At 47.0% G+C, this 23638-nt stretch overlaps 1 protein-coding gene across 4 annotated transcripts in view; it reads left to right on the top strand.

Annotated features, from left to right (window-relative positions):
• The window catches only part of PTCD2 (pentatricopeptide repeat domain 2), a 298424-nt gene that overhangs the window by 201017 nt on the left and 73769 nt on the right, over positions 1-23638 (top strand). For all 4 annotated transcript variants that reach the window (XM_069627512.1, XM_069627515.1, XM_069627514.1 and 1 more), the window contains one exon: positions 13188-13262. In XM_069627512.1, coding sequence (XP_069483613.1) covers positions 13188-13262 — 75 coding nt within the window. The remainder of the gene's footprint in view (positions 1-13187; positions 13263-23638) is intronic.

Genomic DNA, 23638 nt, shown 5'->3' with positions numbered 1-23638 from the left:
GCAAGCTTTCGAGCAACAGTTCCTTACCCAGCTCCAACCCTCAAATTATCTCAAGCGCTTTGAAACACGTGTATAGGCGCTATACAAATAAACTATCAATATCAGTATAAATTGTTTCTTAATGTTCAGTGAATGTAGGTCACTATCCAGACAGATGGCGCAATATAGTGATGTTACCAAGTCTCCCTCAATGCTTAAACTAGAAATCAGTAGAAAGAAATTGGTATAGATGTGGCATGTAACTCACTGAAGGGTACAGGCTTTTGCGGGCAGGTTTGCCAGGGATTCTGCACTCTTTTCCTTTGTGGTGATGCACCTACAGTCATGCTGGTCACTTTCCAGAGACAGAAACGGATGGAGGTCTGCACATTGAAGCAGTTCATTTTAGCTAAAAGGATTGCAAATGTTCCATCTAGTTTCAGAATGTATATGATGCTAATGACACTTGTAGGGTTTTCTCCTGCCGCAACCCTGTTTTCCTTTATTGGTCATTTTAAATATATCATTGTTATAAGCAGGTTTACTGAAAACGCCATTATTAATTTGACATATTTTGAATACATTGATCCTCAACGTTTTGTTCCATGTTTTGGGGTGAAACATTTATGAAATCGATTGTATACCTGCTGGAGAGATTTTTGCACAACCCTCTGGTGAGAGCTGTGTAACCATCTAACCTATGGTGGAACAGCGTGTCTCCGAAAACGAAAAAAACAAACCCTGATGGCGGAACAGCATGTCTCCCAAAAGAGACTCTTCTATGGAAGCTGTAGCACAGCAGTCGGGCGCAACCTCAGAGGTAGAAAGCTTGGCAGGAGGTACAATAAATCCCAGCAGACACCACAAAAGAAAACAACATACTGGTATACTGAAATTATATGCACATTATTTATTTTTTCATTAGTATTTTCACATATACAAAACCAACACAACCCCTTGTCCCACTTTCCATCGACCCCCTTCCCCATGCCCGACGTTCTCATCAGTTAATGGTACACAAGTTGTCACTTCCAAGTGAGGTCCAGTGTCTACATTATATCTAATATTCTCAGGTTTTGGGGGCACCATTGTAGCATGTAGACTCCCATCTGGTAGTCCAATATCATTCCCCAGTCTTTACGCAATTTGTCTCCGTCACCCTATATCCCATATGTAATCCTTTCCATGGCCACCAGGACCAACACCTTATGAAGCCAATGGGAGGCACTTTTTGTTTCCATTTCCTTGTCAAAACCAACCATGCCGCTATTAATAGTGGCATAAACGCTTTGCGCTGAGGTTTAGTTGTGATTTGAAACTCGGGGTCAAAAAGACCACACATCCATTCCCTCGGGGCCCACACACCATCTTCAATATCTGACCACTAATGTCTCCCTAAAAAATGTTAAGTATCGGGCAGTCCCACCATACGTCCCCAATCGCCCCTGTCTGAGTATCCCCTCCAGCATTCTTGCGTTACCCCTGGATACATCAAATACAATCTTTCTGGAGTATAGTGCCACTGTCCCATTATCTTGTACTATGTTTCTCTGGTTTGGATGGATCTAGTCAATTGCGGTATTTGATCCCAAAGTGTTTCCCAATGCTTTATAGGTATTTCTTCCCCCAGTGTCTTCTGCCATTGCAACATGTATCTCCATGTATGGTCCGGTCCCTCCCCCTATAGGATCACATATAGCTTTGACACCAACTGTTTGTCCCCTGCGTGTGATATTGATATTTTATTTGTATTGCGCTTGTACACATGTGTTTCAGAGCGCGACGAGGCAAGGGAGGGGACACGGAGAAATAAAAACAGCGATCTTACTAGGCCCAGTGACATTTAGAGCGTGCAAGTGCATGGGAGAGGGAAAAAAGGGTAAAGTGCATGGGAGGGGGGGATAAGTGGAAGGTGCTGATCAAAGGAATACAAATAAATCAACATAAAAATAGATAATAAATAAGTAAATAAATTATAAAAACGACAAACAGTGGTAGTGCAGCCAGCAGGTGACAAGTGCTAGGTTTAAGGCAGCAGACAGGGTGTGTCTGTTAAGTGCATGAAGAAAAAAGGGGGGGTACTGTCGGTTACAGATACAGACCCCAGTGCAAGGGATTGGCAGGAGGCAATGCGGGTGAGTGACAGGGTGAGCAGGTACCTAGGCCCGAAAGTCAGAGGGTGAGCAGTTGCACGATGCTGAGGCAGAACAGATCAGCAGGGTTATAATAAACTTTGCAATCAGATCTCTTCGCCCTGCCTGTTGCAAATCAGGGTGTTTCAACCAGTGTCTCAACTGATAATATTCCTGCTTATCTATTTCTATCAGTCCCAACTGTTGCTTACAATCCTCAAAGGACCTGACCTCTCCCGCCTCCATCATATCTCCCACCTTTTTGCACCCCACTAACTGCCATCTTGCAAAGGAGCCCTGACACATTCCAGGAGAATATTGCTGATTCCCAAACAACGAGGTAGACCGAGATGGATGTGTGGACAAGTGTCCCTGTCTAAGGAAGCGATCCTATGCATTGCAGACTACCAATAATATCTGACTGAAGCCTACATTCCAGGGCGTATCTTGCCTATGTAACCAGAGTAGCCCCTCCAAAGGAGTCCCTGCTACCGCCCGGACCATCCTAGCCCATGGCTTAGACATATCGTTGGAGAGCCATTCTCCTAAACTCCACAGTTGGGCAGATCCATAATATTTAGCAAAGTTCGGAAGATCTAACCCCCCTTCAATCTAGGAGCCATCAAAGTCTCCAAAGCTTTTCTAGGGTGCTTGTTCTGCCATATAAATTGTGATACTAATTTGTTGATTACCTTAAAGTACGATTGTGGAACTTTAACTGGGAGCACCTGGAAACGGTAATGTAGTCTAGGAAGGATAGTCATTTTTATTGTAGCTATCCTCCGCAACCAAGATATACGCATAGGAGGCCAGCTATTTAAATCTGCCTTTATTTTGGAGAGCAGCCCCGGATAATTTGCCTCATACAGGCTTCAGATAGAATTTGTTAAGTTTACCCCTAGGTAGGCCATCGTTTTTTAGCCATTCTAAACGGGGTACCTTTGGCAGATGCATCACCTTATTTTTAGTAAGCCCCAAACTTAGAAATTCAGATTTAGTCATATTGACCTTTTGCCCTGCTACTTTATCTATCTTGGCGAGTTCTATTAGCAGTGCCGATATTGAGGTTTCCAGTTGTGTCAGGGTCATCAACATATCATCAGTGAAGGCTGCTATTTTTTGTTCCTCTTCCCCAACCCTTATCCCCTGTATATCTAGATTTTGCCTGATGGATATTAGAAGCGGTTCTAAGTACACCGCATAGAGGAGTGGGGGACAAAGGACACACCTGTATTGTCCCTTGTGAGATTTGCACCTTTTCTGACAGGCGTGCGTTAGTAGAAAGCCTTATTGTGGGAATACTATAGTTAGCCTTAACCATTCTTACAAATCTGGGGCCCATCCCCATACTTTCCATTGCCTCGAATAGAAAGGACCATTCGACGCGGTCGAAAGCCTTTTTTCGGCATCAAGCGATATCAATACCGCCGAAACCCGACAATGCTCCACCTTCTCTATTCGATGTGACACCTTCCTTGTATTATCCCACGTATGCTGTCCCCTTATAAACCCAGATTGATCAGTGCCAACCAAATCAGGCAGGAGAGGTGATAGTCTAGCCGCCGGAACCCTCGTATAAATCTTGGCATCCAAATTTAATAATGCAATGGGCCGATAGGATCCACACATCGTCGGATCTTTATTGGGTTTGCTAAGCACCACTACCTTTGCCTCCGCCATAGAAGGGGTCACAGATTCTCTCTGGCCAAACAAGTTGAAGAGACGAGCCGGATATTCATCTGGTCCAGGAGGTTTGTTTTGCGGCAGACCCTTAATTACCGCTTCCACTTCTTCCCCCGTAATTTCCTCTTCCATGCGCTCCCTATCTGAGGCTGCCATTATCAGCATTGGGACCTGTCTAAAGTATTGTTTTACTGCCCTCTGGTTAGGATTGTCGGTTCTGTACAAAGACCCATAAAATTCCTCTAAGGAGTTCAATATCTTTTCTGCCTCCATTGCTATCAACCCTTCCGGTTGTTTCATAGCCATTATAGTACGATTCGCTTCCGCCCATCTCAGTTGCCCAGCTAGAAGCCTAAGCGCCCTGTTCACATTTATATAATAACGCTATCGTGTGTACAGGAAAGATCGTTCTGCCCTACGCGAGCAAAGTAGTTCTAGTTCGGTTCTAAGTTCTTTCGATTTTTTGTATGTCGCTCTACACTTTTTCCATGCCATGGTTTGTATGGTCAGCCGTATCTGGGATTCTAAGTCTACGTCAACGGCTGCTCTTTGTTTCTGTGTTTGGGATTGAAGGACTATAATTTCGCCTTCTATTACCACTTTAAATGCCTCCCAGATCCCTTCTTGTGTCGCCTCCTGATTCTCATCATCTGCAAAATACTTGTCGATCCTGCCTCTCAGCCTCTCCAGTACAATTTCGTCTGACAGTATCTCTCTAGCAAACAAGCAAACAACCAGGCCCACAACCCTCTACGTGTTTCCCATCTCTTTATAGTGATCATCAGAGGTGCATGGTCAGATAATGAGATCGCTCCCAAGTTTACATCCTCTACCGCTCCCAGGAGGGCTGTTGGCATCCAAACATTGATTCTAGACAAGGTCTGGTAAATACGTGAGAAACAAGTGAGCCATTTTCCTCCCCTTTCTTTGCCCGGCAAACATCATTGAGAGCTAAATTGTCAAAGGCCTCCTTTAAGTGCTTAGTAGGGGACTACCCTTGTGACTGCTCCCAGAACTTCTGTCTCTGATGGGATCCCATGCCAGGTTGATATCGACAGAGAGTATAGTTTCCCCTATTGCAAACCTTTATAGTCATGCCCTTATGGGTCTTTCATGTTTCCCTTTTCCTTAGGTTGCCTCCCAACCAGAAGTGAAACAGTAGTGCCTCAATGTGTCAAAGCAGAGGGGGGGGGGCACTTAAGTTGTCAGACCCTAAATAGAGTCACAATATTGTTCTGCCCAAACTCTTCCAATCAGATAATCGGGCTGAATCCTCCGGAAACGTACAGTAACTTAGTGCCGCAGCCCAGTGCCACTTCAAAACAGATAGACCACAGTGGCCCTCATAACATGACCAGTCCTTATGATTGAGATGTTCCCCACTGTACACTGTGCTGTCGCGGGACTCGCTTCCTCTAGTCACTCTGCGAGTACCAGGCCAGGCACCCTTATCTAGGCCGTTCCCCTAAGCTTCGGAACCGGGCCAAAGAGCATTTTCCTGAAGTGTATAGATGTTAATAGCGGAAGGCCCAACAGAAGCATCCCCACTCCTTACCCTATTTCCGCTTGCCTCCTTCACTGAACCACCTGCCTCACCTAACTCTCTTTCATATTGGTTTCTCAGCGTACTACATGTGCTCCAGATGCCTCTGTAAGTTGTCTGTTGGGGTTGAGATCACCCCTTATATGGGGTCACCAATGCACAAAGGAGTGAGTCCTCTGGAGTCATGTCCCTCTCTCCTCCTCCTTCGTGGCACAGTCAATCCCCTCTCCTTGTTCACTGAATGGATGTGGGGGCCTCTCCACAGCCCAGGTGTTAAGGCTGTATCACCGGTCCCAAGGGCGCTCCCTCCACTCCTCTGCTCCACCCCCCCAAACTCACCGCCTCACAGAGCAGGGGAGCTGGTCTCCTCTCCACACGATTATGGGCAGCGGAGCAGTAACTCCCAACGCTGCTGGATTGTCCCTCGCACTTTGCCTCTCCGACACTAGCTCCGGCCAGGCAGTCCCGATCTGCAGCGCCTGCTCCCACTGCCATGATAGTCCGGTATCACGTAATATTATCCCCAACAAAAATATCGCCGAATATATGGTCGTCAGGAACGACCATTGTTGATATTTTTATTGGGGATAATATTTGGGTTTTTTGGGAGCGGGGCTGTCCCCCGCTCCCTTTAAAATAATACAGGGGTTGCAGGGGTTGTCCCCTGCAGGTTCCATGCCTTAATATCACCGCAAAGATATGGCGATATTTTTGTATGGCGATATTTTTGCAGGGATATTAACACATGGAACCGATAGTCCAGCAGGTCTCTATGCCACCCTCCAGGCCTGACCCTCCTATTCACCGGCAGGCCCTTCACAAGCCAAAGGAGGGGAGCTCCTCTCACCGGATCACCAAGCAGATTAGATGCGGGATGCAACGTCCATTTCCCTGCCGAGCGGGTGCCCGCTCCCAAATATATTTGCTTCTTCTGCCTGCGATAGTCACTTCTAGACCGACACACCCTTCGGTTGTCAGCCTGTAGACCTGCTTCTGATGGCCCAGAGGGAGGACAGAGTGACACATCCTCATACGTCTGCGGCCATCTTGGAATCCATACACTTTATTTCTCAGGTCACACATGAAACATTTATGATGGAAAAATAAGAACTTGGGTTACACAGAACACATAGCAGAGTGTAATGTAAGTTAAAAACAGTAAATGGTCAATTAAGACACAACTCTCTCTTTACCCTTACATGTAAGCCCCATCCATACCTGGTGCCAGACACAGTTTATGTACACTTCAGGTGTAAGTTAAAGGGTAGACACCTAGATATTATTACTCACAATAATTACCATTATGTTCAGGATCCAAGGTAACCACACAGAGCTTAACATAGGTTTCTTACTACATTATAAATAATGTTGTATGCATGATACATATGCACCTAACATAGTTGTAGCACATAGATGTAGCGAACCATGGGAACACAATGTCCAACACAACCAGGAGGGCTGACTTTCAGTTATGGTGAAAAGGTTGGAAAGTCTGAGTTCCTTCCCGCAGGTACCCAGAAGAATAAAGTCAACCCAAGGGCACACCAGTGGAGATTCAGAAGGAGAGATAACATGAAGGATTCAAGAGCCAGCAGCCCCAGAGCAATAGAATGGAGCAGGATCCAGCCCCCAAATGTTATCCAATGGGGCAATGTGGTAGAAAAGGACCTGCATGACCCAACGAACATGGAGACCCCCTAAGGGTGAGTATCATCAATAACCTGCAACCCAGGGTCCATACGTGAGTACTTAGGGTTGGTTCCTGAAAACACTGTTTCAGAAAAGCAGAACAACCTGGTAAGTAAAGGATTCTTTGTAAAGGGCTAAATGAAGGGTCTGATAACCCTGGGACTTGAACTCGGAGTCAACGATGACCTTTGAAGCACAAAAGAGGAATCATCGTCCTTCAAAGAAGTGGGACACAACATCCAGAAGTGGAATCTACAATAGAGGTGGCTCCAGGAGGATGGAGGAACCTCTACATGGCAGACCTTGAATGGCGCACCAGCAAAAACCTGCAGCAGTATGCCGTTGCTGACCAAAGACGGCCTTGAGAAGGAGATTTGGTGGGTGCTGGAGTGTCAATGCTTTTACAGTCTGCTGCAGCTACCAAAACCAAGGCAGCAGCCCCTGGGGAGGTAACAGAAGAAAATGCAGTAAAATGATTGGAATTTGTCCCAGGGTGGAAGGAATGGCCCCAGCAGATGAGGAGGACTAGTAGCAGGACAAGGAAAACTGGGAAGTACACCCCTCAACCAAAAAACCAAACCATAGATATGCCCAGACCACTGCATCCAGCCAGTATGGCCAGAAGTGGGACTAAAAATGCAGCAGGAAATGGTGGCAATCCTTCAACAGCTAAGCAGACTTGCTCTTTTTCCTAAAATCCAGCAGCACTAAGGTCAGGAACAGAGATTCCCCTATAGATCCCTTCACTCGCGGGTCTCACTTCTCCCAGCCCACCATTCCCATTAGGTGATTTAAAACAAAGGTTTTGGAGGACAGCCAATCAGATTAGCCCCAAAAATCACCAGCCAACCAAGTCTGCCCTCGATCACCACAGGAAGTGTGGTGGCCTGCCCAGTGCCAGGGTAACCCATGGAGGCAGCAATCTCGGGCTCACAAAGAGCCCACATGGGCAGAACAATCAATTTAAGGCTTGCCTAGTAGTTTCCGTGAACAAAGGAATCCTTGAAAATAAAATGTTAAGAGAGTAGTACCCCAAAAGCTGCCATAAGGGTACATTGGGATACTAATGTGGAAAATTGGCTTTCACAATCTGCTAAACCTTCGTATAATGGCCAAGTGAGAGAGGCCAAAAAACGGTGCCGCCAGTTACAAAGGGCATGGAGAAAACCATGAGACAAACATCTCAGGCGGTCTTACTCACAATAACCTCAGAGTTACAAACACCTCATCAAAACGGGTCTACTAATCGAATAGTATTCTTACTGGCTCCAACAGAAGTAAAGAACTGTTTAAAGTTCTTAGGGAATGACTCACCTCTGTTCCTTTGAATCACACACTACTTTCATCATAAAAGCTCTGTGAGGATCTTGCCCAGTTTAGTGATGATAAAATGCAATCTATTTGTTCTTTTCTCTAGCTAACTGTCATCTACCTCTGTTCTGCATGAGGCCAGGAGTAACGACCAACGTTTCGCAATTTTTGATTCCTTCTGCACCATATCTGAATCATATTTACTTAAATTGATGGAATCTCGTTGTACCTCTGGTTCTCCCTTTGACATTTGCCCAGCAACAACTCTCAAACAACTTAGATCATATGTAATCTTCCATGTGTGCCTCATTATTAATCACTCATTGGTAGCGGGCAAAGTTCCTGACCCATTTAAGATAGCTGCAATCTCTCCTCTTCTAAAAAAGCCCTAGCTAGACCCTACACAGCTAGCCAATAACCAGTTGATTTCACAACTCCCTTATGTTGGGAAACTATTGGAGACTGTAGTAATATCACAACTTCAATCTTTTGCGGCTGAAGCTGGCTGCCAATACGATATTAAGGCCGACATACACTTGCATAGTAATACTGTATCCAGTCTTGCTAGCCACGCTAGATGACCTACAATTCAGGGTGGATGCAGGATGCACCGGGGTACTATCTTATTAGATCTATCTGCAACCTTTGATATTGTGAATCATAATATCCTATTGAACCATATCTATAAACTTGAATTACAGGGGAAAGTGTGGGAATTGATTCAATTCTTTCTAAATAACCGCAAACAAATAGTGTGCCTTCCGCCACTTCCTCAGCTTTGAGAGGCTCTGGGGTCCCTAATGGAGCCTCCCTTAGCAATCTACTTTTCGACCTTTATATGGCTCCTCTGGTAGAGCTAGTGCATTGCTTTAATATGATTTGTTAAATGAACACTGATGATTCACAGCATTTTGAGTAATTCAAACGCGAACCCGATCGCCGCAAGCAAGTGAAGAAATGTATGGCGATGAACTTCCTTCAACTAAATGAGCAAAAAACAGAATTACTAATTTGTGATCCATATAACATTGATGTATCGGCTCAAGAATGTTTGGGAAAGTGGGATTTCTGGCTGTCGGTGCTGGGATGCTGTCGCAAACCTTCTAATTCAGTACGTAATCTTGGAGTCTGGTTAGACCCTGAATTGTCCTGGGAGAGACAAATTAGCAAAGTGCTGAGCAGCTGCTTCTTCCAACTAAAAACTCTGATGGGCTTCTTGAGTTATTTCACATTTTCTGAGAAAGCGCAGCTTATAAATGATTTTATTTGCAGTTGTCTTGATTACTGTAATTCTGTTTATCTGGGGCTCCCAAAGAAATCTCAATCTAAATTACATTGTATCCAAAATGCAGCTGTAAGGTTGATTTTTCACCGTAGGAAATATGATAATATTTCCTATTTTCTTCGCTGCTTGTACTGGCTTCCTGTGGCTAAAAGAGTGTAATTTGAAGCCTTGTGCCTAACGCATAAAGCTTGTTTCAAAACGAGTTCACCCTTAACAAGGACCCATGTTGCTCAGTTTGTTCCTGGACTACATCTTTGCTCCACCTCCGCTTAACTCTTGACCGTTCCTAAATTCAAGATACAATGGTGGCGGCCTCTGATATGCTACAGAAGAGATAACTATGCAACTTTCCTTCATTAAAAGCCAATCAGTTGCCAGAAAGAGTATCCAACAAACCTGTCCATAAAAAAAAAAACAGGCACAGTAGTCAACCAGAATTGTCTACATACACCTGAACCTCTCTCCCTCCCCCCCGCACACACAGATGCGTGCAACATGGATGCTACAACTTTCTAGCTGTACTTCAGATCATTACAAGAGTAGCAGTTTCAAGACCAACTCAGTACACCAATTAAACCGCGCCATGGTTGTTATAGCACCAGGGCAATGTTCACCAGAGACTAATTTAAAAATTGCGCACCTGTGTAAAATCTTTGCTCTCAAATTGCACTCTTGCTTTAGCCAAAAAAGTTTAGAAAAGTACTTTCAGGTGGCAGAAGCTTAAAATTACCAGCCGTCAACCTATGGAGTGGACTCTCAATAGAGCTTACAGTAACCTCTGACTCTGAGTTTAGAATGTTCTTAAAGACATATGTTTCTCTTATAATTAGCACTGTTTGCCTTTCTCGCAGCAGACAGTCGATGTGTTCAACAAAAGACAAATTACATAATCATACCTTTTGGGGACATCTGCAATGCAGATATGAGCTGAAGAGATAATAAGAAATTCTTCCCGGGGATCCTTCGTTCAGGTGGCCAGGGAAGGGCCATCACTGTTGTATCCCAAACATAGGGGTGGACGAGCGAGCGAGGGAGGATCATCTGGGCAGGGGGTCCTTGGATACTGCTGGAGGGGAGCGCCCTTGGGCGAGACGCGGTATCCCATTTTTTCTGATGCACCTCTACCCGATATCCTAGCCGTCTTTATGCGATGTTGCCACCAAAATCCCCCCAGCACTTTCCATGATGGAAAAGATGGAGAAAACAGTCGAACCCAAAATTACCTCTAAAACCCAATATGAATTTTGCCTCTCGGCAACACTACAGATCCCATAATCCCCTTCTTTTTTGTTTTAGAATATCAAAGGGAATGTAAACTAACATCCAAAGCATATCGCCATCTTAATTCCCATAATCCCATTCCCCTGTTCACATCCACAAGGACTGGGACGAGGAAGAGGCAGATGGGAGTCATGAGGAGGGCCCATAGGAATCCATTGTTAATGGATTCATATGATCAGTCTCTATGTTGTCCCGATAATGAGGTCAGGCAGGGAGGGACAACTACTCACACCTGACTCCAATTAACTCTAGCTCGGAATATAAAATTAGCAGACAGGAACAGCATTGTGAGCGAGCCGAGGATGCTGAAAGGTACCACACAGCAGGAGAGAGCCCTAGTGAGCTGAAGAGACCCAGGAGACCTGGAGAAAACCGCCCAAAACACTGGCCCTGCTACCAGAGAGGAGACTGCAGTGTGAAGAGGAAACTGTCCCTCCAGAAGGCAAGACCAGGGGCAGCTGGGTTTGCCTGGCGGTACCAACAGTTAAACCCATCCCCTCGGCCAGGCAGGCGAACCCAGGTCTCTGAGGGGCAGAGGGAGAAACCCCAACCTCCTACAAACATCCCCTTTTGGCTTCTGCAGCTCCCAATGACAGAAAGTGCCATTTCAGGGAGCAACAAAGTGGGAACAAAATCAGCCCAGTGCATTCTGGGACTAGAAGTCCCAAAACCTTTTTGTTAAAATTATGACTTTTGTGAGCAGGGTCTGAGCCTGGAAGGGGGAAGCCTTTGTGAACCTAAAAAGGGGTCTGAGCCCGGGCGAGGGAGAACTTGAGGAACTTCAGGAAGGTTCCGAGCTCAACAGAAGGAGACCCCATGGTGAAGAAAAGAAACAAATAAAACCTTTAACACCAGCTGCAGAGTGGTCCGGTGCCATGTAGCTGCTCGTGTGAAAGACTCTGGCTGGTCCCCTTTGTTTTGCCTTAAAAACTACAAGAATCAGAAGGCTGTGGGAGAGCCGCAAGAAGAAGTTCAAAGTGGTCCTACAGAGGTTTAGCAAAATCTGATGTACAGTTGAAAGTCTTTTACCGGCAAGTAATTGAAAGCTAAAGGAAACGAATTCTGCATGTGAGAGAGAAGATTGGCAAGAGTGAACCCGACAGAGCAATACCAATAAAAAGGGGAAGAGTCTGATGCCTCAATGAACATTTGTGCTGACAAGAGTGAGCCCAAGAAAGGGAGGCTCGCCATGAACTGTTTAAAAAGACATTAAGAATCATTAATGTAACAGAGAAGATTGGTTACAAAACTATCTTGGAATACAAACCAGAGTGAACCCAGCAGAGGGAGGCTAACATCCAAGACGGGTCTAAGCCAAGAAGAGGGGGACCCAGGGTTGACAAAGTACCACCCTGAGTGCAATCGAGAAAGGACTTTTTGATTTGGTGTATCAGACCCTTGGAACCACAGGATACGTAAACCCTGAAGGTCCAGATACTGTTAGAGATTTGTGAGGGGTCTGTGCCCGGAAGAGGTGGACGCAGGTGTACATACGCTTGGAACAAAGCTTCTTTTTTTGTTATTTTTGGAACCCATCAGGTCTTTGGAGGCAAGAAACTTTTTTGTAGAAAAGAGACTCAACCACTGAAGATCCTTATACGTGAAGCGGAACTGTCGTCTCATGCTGGGAAACCTCGAGAGAGTGTGCTGTGCTCAGGAGTCCCACCTTTCCCCATGCTCAAAATGTGGGGAAGGGAGAACCCTGGCTACTGCATCCTGACTTTTTATTTATGACCACTTCTTTCTTTCTTGTGAACACCACACCACGCTCTTTTTGTATCTAGCATAAGGAATGAATAGGTTTTCATAGGATAGGACAGTTTTATTTGACAAGATGCCGCTAGGACTGCCTTATTATTATTTCATGGTCGGAGCTTACTCCTATCTTTGATTTAGGTTTAGATAAGTTGTTTTTCCAATTTACCTATACAGTTTAATAAACACCCTTGAACTGTGAGCACTTGTCTGTCTGTTCATGATACCATGTCTCCTTACAATTGGCGACAAAAAGCATTGTTTTTGTTTCCAAGGAAATTGATTTAAGCTTTTAAGTTCTTTCAGAGCAAAGCGAAGCGGCAGATGGTTTGTCTGAAATTAAGTGTGTTTGGAGGATGGTGATTAGTCTAATTGCTGGTGTTTGTGCCATGTGCAATCTTGAAGCAGTGCTGTAAATTACCCAATTCTTCTCTGTTGGCAGGAGAGCAACGAACCGATTTCTGTGCTTTGCATGTCCCTTTTATTGATACAATGGGTACTTACAAATGTTTTGTCCTTTTTCTCCCAGAATGACGTTTCAAAGGCAAAGGCTATATTTTCACGCATCAAGAACGTAGACAGCCGAGTATGCAATAATCTTCACGTAAGTATAGGTCACTTTATTAATTATAAAGAATAGATGTGTATTTTGCTCAATTTGCAAGGTATGAACTGCTATCCTCGTCCAATGTGGATCTCTTTGACGTATATGCAAACTAGCACTTGGTATGGAATCCCATATATTGGATTGTGATACCTCCGGGTCCTATGCGCTATCAACAAATGAAATAAATAAAAATAAATAAAATATTGTTTGGTGGCTGCAGAAGTGGTACTCTTAGTGTTGGCTTTCTTATAGGAGCATCATCTTGTCATTTGGCATGTAGTGCATTTTGCACTGCGTGCTTCCAATGTGACGGGGAAATGTAAAAACAATAGTACTGAAAATGCTATAGATTGAAGAGCTATTTCAGACCGTTATTTGACTACGGACAGCCTTCAAGAGCATGATTATTGTCGTATGCAGCAGCTCAGTACAAATTGCTCTGTACGCTTTCTGACTTACTACATGTATTTTTCAGTAGTTAAGAGTTATTTAAAACCAAGTTACTTACTGACTTGACATTTCTATTTCTGATGTGATTTATACTGCGCAATTGTGGACAGAAATACATCCAGGAGCCAACACGAATGACTTGGTTAATGGGGTTGATGTGGATATTGTTTGTTTTTTTTATTGAAAAAAATCTACAGTTTAAATATAACGTAAAAACTTTTGTTTCAAATCCACATCAACAAACTCAAATCACATCTTAGTCCCTCCAGTGCAAACATGAGATCAAAAGAAAGAAGAAAAAGACATTTCAATAACGAAAAAAGAAAGAAAAATGACATTTCAGCCAACTCACAAATAAAAAGAATAAAACAGAATAAAACAAAATAGTCCATTTCAGAATGTGGCAATATCAATAAAAATTGTACACTGCTCAGATAGGATGTTTTAGTAGATCATCTAAGTAATTTACCAGTGCACAAACGTGTTTTGCATTGTTACCAGATGAAATCTTAACCCACCATTCAATCATATCAGTGTCTAAAGGAGCAAATTGGCCAAGGTGTACAACTCGGGAAGCACTGGTTTTCTCACACTCAGTAACAGGATGTTTTAATGGTTCAACTGACGAAAAACAGAAGCGACATAAATTGTCTTTTGCCGACTTTTCTTTTCCTTGCCATAGTATTTCCTTAGATTTCAAGATATTCAAACGAAATCTAAGGAATTGCTCGCGATAATAGCGAGATGGGCATCGTAGAAGATAAGATGACTGGTTATTTAGTTTGTTATGTGTGATACCTAACCAGTGTATTGATGACAATTTTTCCCGTTTGGCTATATTAGGGATCCAAGAGCACGTTTCAAATTTTTATTTTGCATGTTGTGGTCTAGTTAGGAGATCATACTCAGAAATGTCCGCAGCATCTACCCAAGCATGCACTCTAAGGTGCCACGTGTCCAATAAAGTAACATTATCGTCAACATGGGTTTTGTTAAATATTTGATAAGCGAGTATTGGTCTTTCAACACTCATTTTTCACATTAACATAATTGATTTCCAAACCACGTGACTATATGAGTTCAGTGACAGCTCATGCCGTAGAGCTGTCATTGAAACACATTGTGGTAATTTAAGGACATAGCGCCAGAATCGCCCTTCAAGAATATTCCAGTGTTGCTCGCTGATGTTCCAGCTCGCTTCAGCTCCGAAAGTTAAAATAGGAATAACCTTTTGCAGGTAAAAAGTCAGGACCGGTGATGTGGATATTGTTGTTAACAGTAAAGATAAATGTGGAGTAACTTCGAAAATGTGGCATAGTTGTTCACCTGCTTCAGCGACAGGGGGAGCATATTACAGAGGCGGGGTCCTGCCATAATACATTTTCTATCCCAAATTGATTTCACGTTAGCTTTGGTAATTGAAAGAAGATACTTGTTTTGGGAGAGAAGGGTTCTGGGGAGGTTTAGAAGGGGGGCAGTTGTGGGGGGAACCTCTGAATCATAAGTGCCAGGTATTTAGGTGCCAGCCCATATCAACATTTCAAAACCAGACAAAATACCTTAATCGAGATCCTACATCGTACTGGGAGCCAGTGAAGAGGTTGGGGGAAAGATGCCATAGGGTTATACCTAGGTAGGTTGAAATGAGGCAGATTGCAGCGTTTTGGACCTTTTGTAGTTGTGTGAACTGAGCTGAGAGCGAAAATAAAGACAGTTACAGTAGTCCAATTGAGAGTTAATAAAAGCCCCAACTAAAATGGGAAAATTAGGCGATCTGACCCAAAGCGGCGTGCCAACTCTGCCTGTAACAGTCCGCCGCCCAAGTTAAAGGCCCGAGCGATGGTGCATCTGGGACATAAGTCCATTTTCAGTGTTCATTCCTACAACATAATCAAAACTGAAAGCGGACTCCCTGTCATGGAAGTGGCATCACAGGACTGAAGAAAGGATTTTTTTTTCTTCTATCGTTTATATTTTTCATTAGCCTTTAGCACCCACGTTTGCTTACTCACTGGTGCTAAAGGTGTTATAGATGTAAGGGGGGAGCAATGGATGCACAGCGCGAGTGGTGCGCAGCAGTGGGGGAGCTTCGAAGGCCGGCTTATACCAGTGAATACAGTCCACGTTGCAAGCTCCCTGATTGGCTAGCGCCTCCACCCATGGTGCTAGCGCAGTTTGAAAAAGGCAGCCATGACATTACTGTCAAAGTTAGGTTGCCAATTCGATCCTAAATGGTGTTATCTTTAAATAATAACTAGAGGGAAGGCTAAACAAAGAGGGGGGAAGGCAGCAGGAAACAGACCTTCACTTCCTCACCTTGTTTACTGTGTGCCGGGCGCCAAAGGCACTTGTTCCTCGAGGTGCCTTTAACTTCACCCTAACGGCACCATGCAGCCAGATTCTGTAGCCAAAGCAGCCACAATCTGGATCTTGTTTTGGCCTCATTTGAATAGGGCTAAGATGTGAGCAAGGCATAACGGTCCGTGCACATCAACTACTGGATCGGGGAGGGAGGAAGATAATGTTGCTCCACCACTGACTACCTATAGTCTATATATTCAGTAGCATTCCTTTACCATTAGTGATCTAGGAACTATGTTCCATCTTTTATCAATGTCAACCTTATTGAAACTAATTTCCGATAACATGTACAATCTCATTGTACACTTGCTTTCACCTCACCCTTGCTAAATTCACAGAATATCCACATCCAACTTGGGCCTCCTCACATAACTAAACTCTAGTCCACCTCTATCAGTCTCGCGGATCTGCCCCACTGAATACTCACATCTCCAGAGAAATGTAAACTGGATATTAATGACTTCTACAGGTGCATACTGATGATTGTTATCCAATATTGGATACAAAGATAAGTTGAAAGATGGAGACACAGCCAGCAAGATATCTACCCATAATTCACAAAGGGGTACTTAACAAAAGCATTTCCTTGTGATCCATTGGAGAGCTTCTTTTAATGCAGTGTTTGCCATTTACCAATTTTTATTTTAGAAATGTGTAAGGTGTGACTGTTATGTACATTACTGCTTGGAGAATGTTAAATGAGTGATACTAATTAATGTTCCATGTGAATACCAGTTGTGGGCTGAGTTACCTTGCGTGAAGTGGCTGGTGGGTGTCTTAAGAGCTGTTCATGTGACTGAACAATAAAGTCTCCCTCTGCTTGCATGCCTGCCTACTACATCCTCGAGGGAACCCTGATCCTACGTTGCAAAACTAGCAATGAGGACGGTATATGACCCCACGAGATGTGTAATGCCCACACTTGCAAACATTCATATAGGGTAGCCAGGCATTTATTTGATAAATGTTATGTGCAGGGTAATATATGTTTTCTTACAGGGAATTTTATGCAGGGGTATACATTGCCTGCATTTGCAGAAATGTTAAGTACGATGGTTATATTTCCTTGGTTACGTTTCGCAGCCAGTAGTCAAAAGTAAAGGACCCCCTTGTGCCTTTGTGGCTAGCAATGCAGACGTGTGAGCATGGATATGGTCTTTGTGTTTGGAAAATAAGCAGTCAGTGTGCACATGGCTGCCAACAGACAGTTCTCAATGTTCATTTCAGCTGTGTGAGATGTGACGTCTGGTTCCATGTGCGTGCAAGTGAGAATGATGAACAAGAGTGGTATCCTTAGGTGTTTTTTAGTGGTATCTAAGCATGCCACAGCAGGTCCAGATTTAGGCTAGTTCTGGCATTGTTGGACTCTGAACCTCTCTGGGTGTGGTAGACCCAGTTGCATGTGTGTTTGATTGCCTGATGGGTGGTAGCCCTAGTGTTAGGAAAGATTTTCCTTTTGCTGCTTTCCCTCTATAGACATCTATGGAACCCTCCAACTTGGTGCTCTTGTTTTAAACCTATTCTGGCTTTGCCTTTCTTAGCTCATCTGTTTTGGGCACACGTATAACTCCCTATGTCTGGAAGTACACCCATTGCGATAATTCCTTATTTGTTTTTAGCTGCAAACATCACTTTACAGTGAAGTGCGGCAGGGGAAATTGTTGTCCCTTTTTTGTTTTATTTTAAGCAACATTCTATTACTTGCATAATGTGTCCAGGATGTGCTGGTGGCAGCAGATCATTTTCTGTTTTCGTTTTCTCAAGTACACTTTTGCATTTTACCTTAGAATGGCTTTTAGAGTACCATGTTCACTAAAATGACTGTGCCACGAGATTTCACCTTGTCCTTTTGCCGTCTTGTATTTTGGTCATCTTGTCTTTTGGCCTTCTTCATGCCCTCTCAAGCCGGATATCCCGTGTGAAAGCGGTGGTATGTGTTTTTGGCTGGATGTGGGTGCTGGGACTGTCTGGTGCCATTCCACATCCTGGGCAAAGTGTGTCTGTTGCTGGACAGATGTGGTGGCAGAAGGTTGTTTTAGCTAGACTGGCGGGGGGTGCAGCCCCTACCGGTTTGAATGGTGCAGACCTTTGCTATTGGTGGGCTCTGGGGTGACCCCAGCTCAAATGTAGCATAACAGGAGGACTCCAACAGCCATTCTTCTGATGTTGGAAACAAGACCACTTCGAAGACAAGCTTGCTGATGAAGACCCATGAATCATCACTGCAGCCTACCAGCTTTCACTCTACCAAGTCCCAACAAAGTCCTGCTTCTTTGTCTAATCTCCTGAAGACCTTCATCCTGACCTTGGAAGTCATCTGGGTGTCCCGGGACCACTCAGTGGACTGGCCAGCTCCCATCATGACTACCTCGCTGCACTGGTCGCCATCCCGAGTTCAGATTTGGGTCTCCACAGATCCTCAACTTGTGACACCAGATACCGTCCCCGGCAGTTGCAGCTCTACAGCACAAAGAGGAACTTTTTCTTTTTCGCCACCTGAATGCAATGTTCTTCGTTGCCTCCCATATGCATTGTGTCCTAGGGATTCCCTGAGGTAGTCGGCATCGCCCTGGTTTTCTCGTTATGCCAGGGTCACAGGAACTGTCTCGTTAGAGCATGGAACCACCAACTAGCTGGGCCCAAATCCCAATGCAGCAAGTGACCGCTGCACCAGGGACTCCTGAACCCACTACAACAGAACCAGGACACACAAAGTAAGTGGGCCCCATGGATTCGGAAGCCTCATAAGTGGTATCTGGTGGAGTAAACAGGACGAGTTTACATACGCTTTTCTACCCCCCTCCTTCCATGGGGTTTAACAGGAGCAAAGTCCTAACCCTACCTCTCGCTTGCCTGTTGGTGATCGGTGGAGTATGACCCAGTATTCCTCACTGGGCTTCCCCATAGCTGGTGGGAATGGGAAATGTCTACTCAAGAACTTTACTTGCTTTTTTCTTCACTACTTGGCACACTTTGCCAACACTTGTTCTGCTTTCTTAAGAGACTCCCAACTCCCTAAAAAAAAGGCCTAACCCCAGGATTTGTGACACGTAGAGCACTAGGACCCATCTCCTTTAGCAGGGAAGGACCTTTGAAGTATAGGGCCTTACGTTCATCAGACAGTGTAATTGTGTTCAACTATTCTTTATATCAATACCCGATTTCTTATCTTTGTTTCTCCAGCATGGGGTCTGGCATGGATTCACATGCTCATGAATATTCCCCGTCGTCAGGCTGGGAATCCTCGGTAAAGAAAAGAATCAGTTTCAGTTTTGCTTCTGAACTGTCTTTCTCCTAATAACCAATCACTGGTCTCTGGGTCATACTGCCCCCAGCCAATGACTGCCCTCTACCTAAGCCCCTCCTCTGGCAGCCATCTTCTGATTTTTACCGCACGTTCAAGTGTTGGGAGTCCTTGCGCTATAGCTCTCAAGCTTTTACTGCGTTTTGTGATTTTTCAAAGAGTTAAACCTCATTTTTTCGGTCAATCGAGCCTCAAGCTCCACCGTTTCTACTTCCAATCAACGGGGACCCGTTACGGATTTTTATACGCCCCTCAAGGGCGAAGTTTTCGTCGAGTCCCGCTTCTTGGAGGATTCCGGAAGATTCTTTGAGGCCTACCCCGCGTGGACATGGCCCAGAAAAAGGGAGCACGACACCCGGATCCAAGCTGTTCAGGAGCTGCCCTCGATGCAGATTGCAGAATGTCTTCAACGAGGACGAGCATTCTAGATGCCTCTACTGCCTTCACAAAGACAAAACACACGTGGGGAAGGACTGTGCGTTTTGCCAGAACATGTCGGAACGGACCATGAAGGACCGGCGGATCCGCCTCACCAACTGGCTGGAGGGGAAGAGCCCAGCGACAGGTGAGAAGAAGAGGTCCAAGTGGTCTTCTAAGACCTTTGAGGGCACTCCGGCGACGGGGGGGGCCAACAAAAGGCAAAGCACCGCAAGTCCGCGGGCACCAGGGGCACAGATCGGTCGGGCTCCTCGGCTGCCAGGCAGGGTGCACATTCACCGACGCCATCAACCATGAGTCAACGCTCTGGCTAGGGGAAAAGGAAGTCTGAGAACCCGGGTAAGCTTCGGGAGAAGCCCCGGTCGATCCCGACGGAGAAAGCCGAGGGGGAACGAGGCGGCGACCCTCCCCCCAAGGTGAAGGCCTCAAGCACTTCCAAAGTCGTCAAGGCTTTGATTCACCCGGCTAAGGCCTCTATCGAGGGAGTCGTGGCAGCCCTGGCAAAGCCTGTAGAGGCTACCCCAGTGGAGGCGACCTCGGGGCCCAGAGTTTCCCTGCCACCACGGAGGGAATCCTCTTTTCAGCCCATCGATAAGACCCCTGTGAAAACCCTGGCGGAAAAAGAAGTGGGGTGCGGTGGCCATCACGGACACAGACACAGCCTCTGAAGAGGAGCTGGCTGAAGTCGTGAAGATCCTGGACAGGAGGTCCGAGGAAGTCCGGCCTCGCGGGAGGGACCCCGAGGAGGCCGACGAAGAAAGCAACGGTAACGCCGACAAGGTTCCCGTGGAGGCGGAGGATTCCACTCCCCGACCGTTGCGCCCGTCGCAACCAGTACCTGGGCCACAGGACAACTCGGGAGCAATCCTGATGGCTATCCAGGCCTTGTGTACAGAGGTAAGGACAAGGATGCCCTTACCCCCAACGGACAACCCAAAAGAGCCTGGACCGTCGGGAAGCCCTCCAAGCAAGCAGAGGAGAACTCATCCCCCACCGCCCTTCCAGCCGACGTGGCCCTCAAGGCCTTCATCCCCCTCCCCGATCCGAGGGATGACACGGGAACAGAGACGCTACGACGGGGACGGATGACGAAGGTAGTGTCGACAGGATGGGCCTTCCATCACCACCGCCCCGGGCTTCCCCGCCTGACGAAATTGGTTCCTTCCACGCCTTGATCGCCAGGGCATCCAAGCTCTTTCAGCTCTGCCCTGTGGAACAGAAGAAGGAAGGCTTCCTCTACCAACGGCGTGAGGCCAAGAGGAAGACGGTCCTCTCGGTCCCGTTGCTTGACGACATCTAGGACGAGGGGCTGGAGCTCCTGAAGAACCCTTCCACGACCCCTGCCAAGAGAGACCGGTACGAGAAGTACCGGGTCTCGGATTCCGCCCCCATGTGCCTTAGGGCGCAGCCAAACCTGGATTCGGTCATCTTGGCGGCGGCCAAGAAGAAAGCGGCGGGGGCGACGGCATCCACCTCGACCTCCCCGCCAGACGGTGAAGGGAAGAAATTGGATGCCATGGGACGATGGTTCATCTCGTTGGCGGCGACGACGATTAAAGCGGCCAACTCCTTCGCGATTGTGGTCCGCTACGACAGGGAGCTGTGGTTTAAGATTTCCTCCCGGACGACAAGAGGGCTGAGGCCCTGGAGATCCTGCAGGAGGGCGAGGGTGCGTCGGACCATGCCATAACGGTGGCCAAGGACATTGCTGACACCGGCTTCCGTCAGATGGGCAACGGTGTTTGCCTTCGCCGGCGTGGTTGGCTCAAGGCAACCGATTTCCGCCAGGACGTGCAAACCAGAGTTTTGGACATGCCTTTCGACGGAAACAACCGGTTGGGCAAGACAGTGGACGAGTTACTTCAGGCCAACGAGGCCGACACGGAAACGGCGCGGGCCTTGGGAGTTTTGCAACAACGACGGCCGCCCTTTTGGAATTCTGGAGACAAGCAAGGTGCCTCCAAAGGTTTCGGCGGTGGCTCCTCGACATACCGCCAGGCGGCCCGCTCCTCGTCGCAGGAGGCCTACAGAGGACGCAGCAAGTCAGGAGGATCTCGTCATCGTCAAAGAGGCCAAGGCAGCAAGGCCACTACCAAGCAGGACTGAACCGGCCGTAGCGGCGTGCCCCCACATGAGCACCCCGGTGGGAGGCCGGCTGGCGAGGTTCGTCAGCGTGTGGGAGTCCATCTCCACCGACCGATGGGTGCTGGAAACCCTGGCCCGCGGGCACACTCTCGAGTTTCTAAAAAAGTGCCCCCCGCATTCCTCCCGTGGCCAGGAAGGAAAACCACATCCCTCAACTGCTCCTGGAAGTAAGGGCGATGCTGAAGAAAGGAGCCCTCAAGCTCTTCCCAAAGAGGCTCCGGGGCTCCGGAGTGTGCTCACGATACTTCCTTGTAAGGAAGAAGACTGGCGGTTGGCGACCCATCCTGGACCTTCGTCACTTAAACAAGTACATCAAGTCCCAGAAGTTCCGGATGGTCACTCTCCAGCACGTGTTGGGATAGCTAGAGGAGGGCGACTTCCTATCCCCATTCTAAAAGGACATCGAAAGTTCCTCAGATTCCTAGTCTGAGGACGGCAGTACCAGTTCAAGGCCCTCCCCTTCGGATTGAATTGGCTCCCAGGGTATTCACCAAGTGCCTAGCACCAGTAGAGGTGTGGCTGCGCCTGCAGGGGATCTACGTCTACCCCTACCTGGACAATCAGCTAATCTGAGCAAGGATAAGAGAACTCGCCGTCGGACACACATTGAAGACCGTCCAGCTGCTCGCGGATCTGGGATTTTCCATCAACTACGCGAAATCCCACTTGGTCCCGTCACAAGTCGCACTGTTTATGGGAGCCAGGCTCCACAGAGTGACGCGATTGGCCTCTCCGTCGGAGGAAAGGACGAAGGCCATCCTGGGCAAGGTGCAACGACTGTTGGCCATGGACGTGGCCAGGGTGAGGTCCATCAAGTCCCTTCTCGGCATGATGTCCTCGTGCATATCTACCTCGTGTGCTTCTGCAGGCTGCGAATGCGTCCACTGCAAGAGTTCCTCGATGCCCGTTGGATGCAAGTGGCGGGTAGCTTTGAAGACAGGATCTCGCTCAACGAGACATTCCGCCAAGCGATCCGGTGGTGGGGCACCCACGCGCAGCTCACGGCGGGGATGGACTTCCAGACCCCCGCACACCAGGAGACGGTGACGACAGATGCCTCCCTGGAGGGATGGGGAGTGCACACCGGAGATCTCCACGCAAGAGGCCTTTTGCTCCCGGAGAAGAAGTCGCTACACATTAACGTCCTGGAGCTCCGAACCGTGTTCTGGGCCCTCAGGTCATTCCTTCCGTCCCTTAAGGGCAAGGTGGTGAGGATCTTCACCGACAACACCACCACGATGTTCTACATCTGGAAGCAGGGAGGCACCAGATCCCCAGTCCTATCCAAGGAGGCCCAGGATCTGTGGCATTGGGCAGTCGCCCAAGGGATGTTTCTGGTACACTTCCCCCTGCCAGGAATAAAGAAAACCATCGCCGACTCACTCAGCAGGAAGCTACACTCGTGCCACGAGTGGGAACTGCGGCAGGATCAAGTGGATCTGCTATTCCAACGATGGGGCAATCCCCAGATCGACTTATTCGCAACGAACGCCAAGTGCCGGAGGTTCGCCAGCAGGTTTCCCCAGCCGGGGAGCATGGGCGATGCCTTCTCATTCCCCTGGGACGGCCTGTTCCTCTATGCGTTCCCGCCGTTGCTGCTGCGACTCATTAACCAACTCAGAAGGTCCCGGTGCAGGATGATCCTCGTCGCACCGCCGTGGCCGAGACAGATATG

Source organism: Ambystoma mexicanum, chromosome 6p (assembly GCF_040938575.1).
Source record: "Ambystoma mexicanum isolate Mex_15411 chromosome 6p, UKY_AmexF1_1, whole genome shotgun sequence".
In the NCBI taxonomy this organism is placed as follows: Eukaryota; Metazoa; Chordata; class Amphibia; order Caudata; family Ambystomatidae; genus Ambystoma; species Ambystoma mexicanum.
Note: the sequence above shows the minus strand (reverse complement) of the source record. Positions and strands in the feature narration are given on the sequence as shown.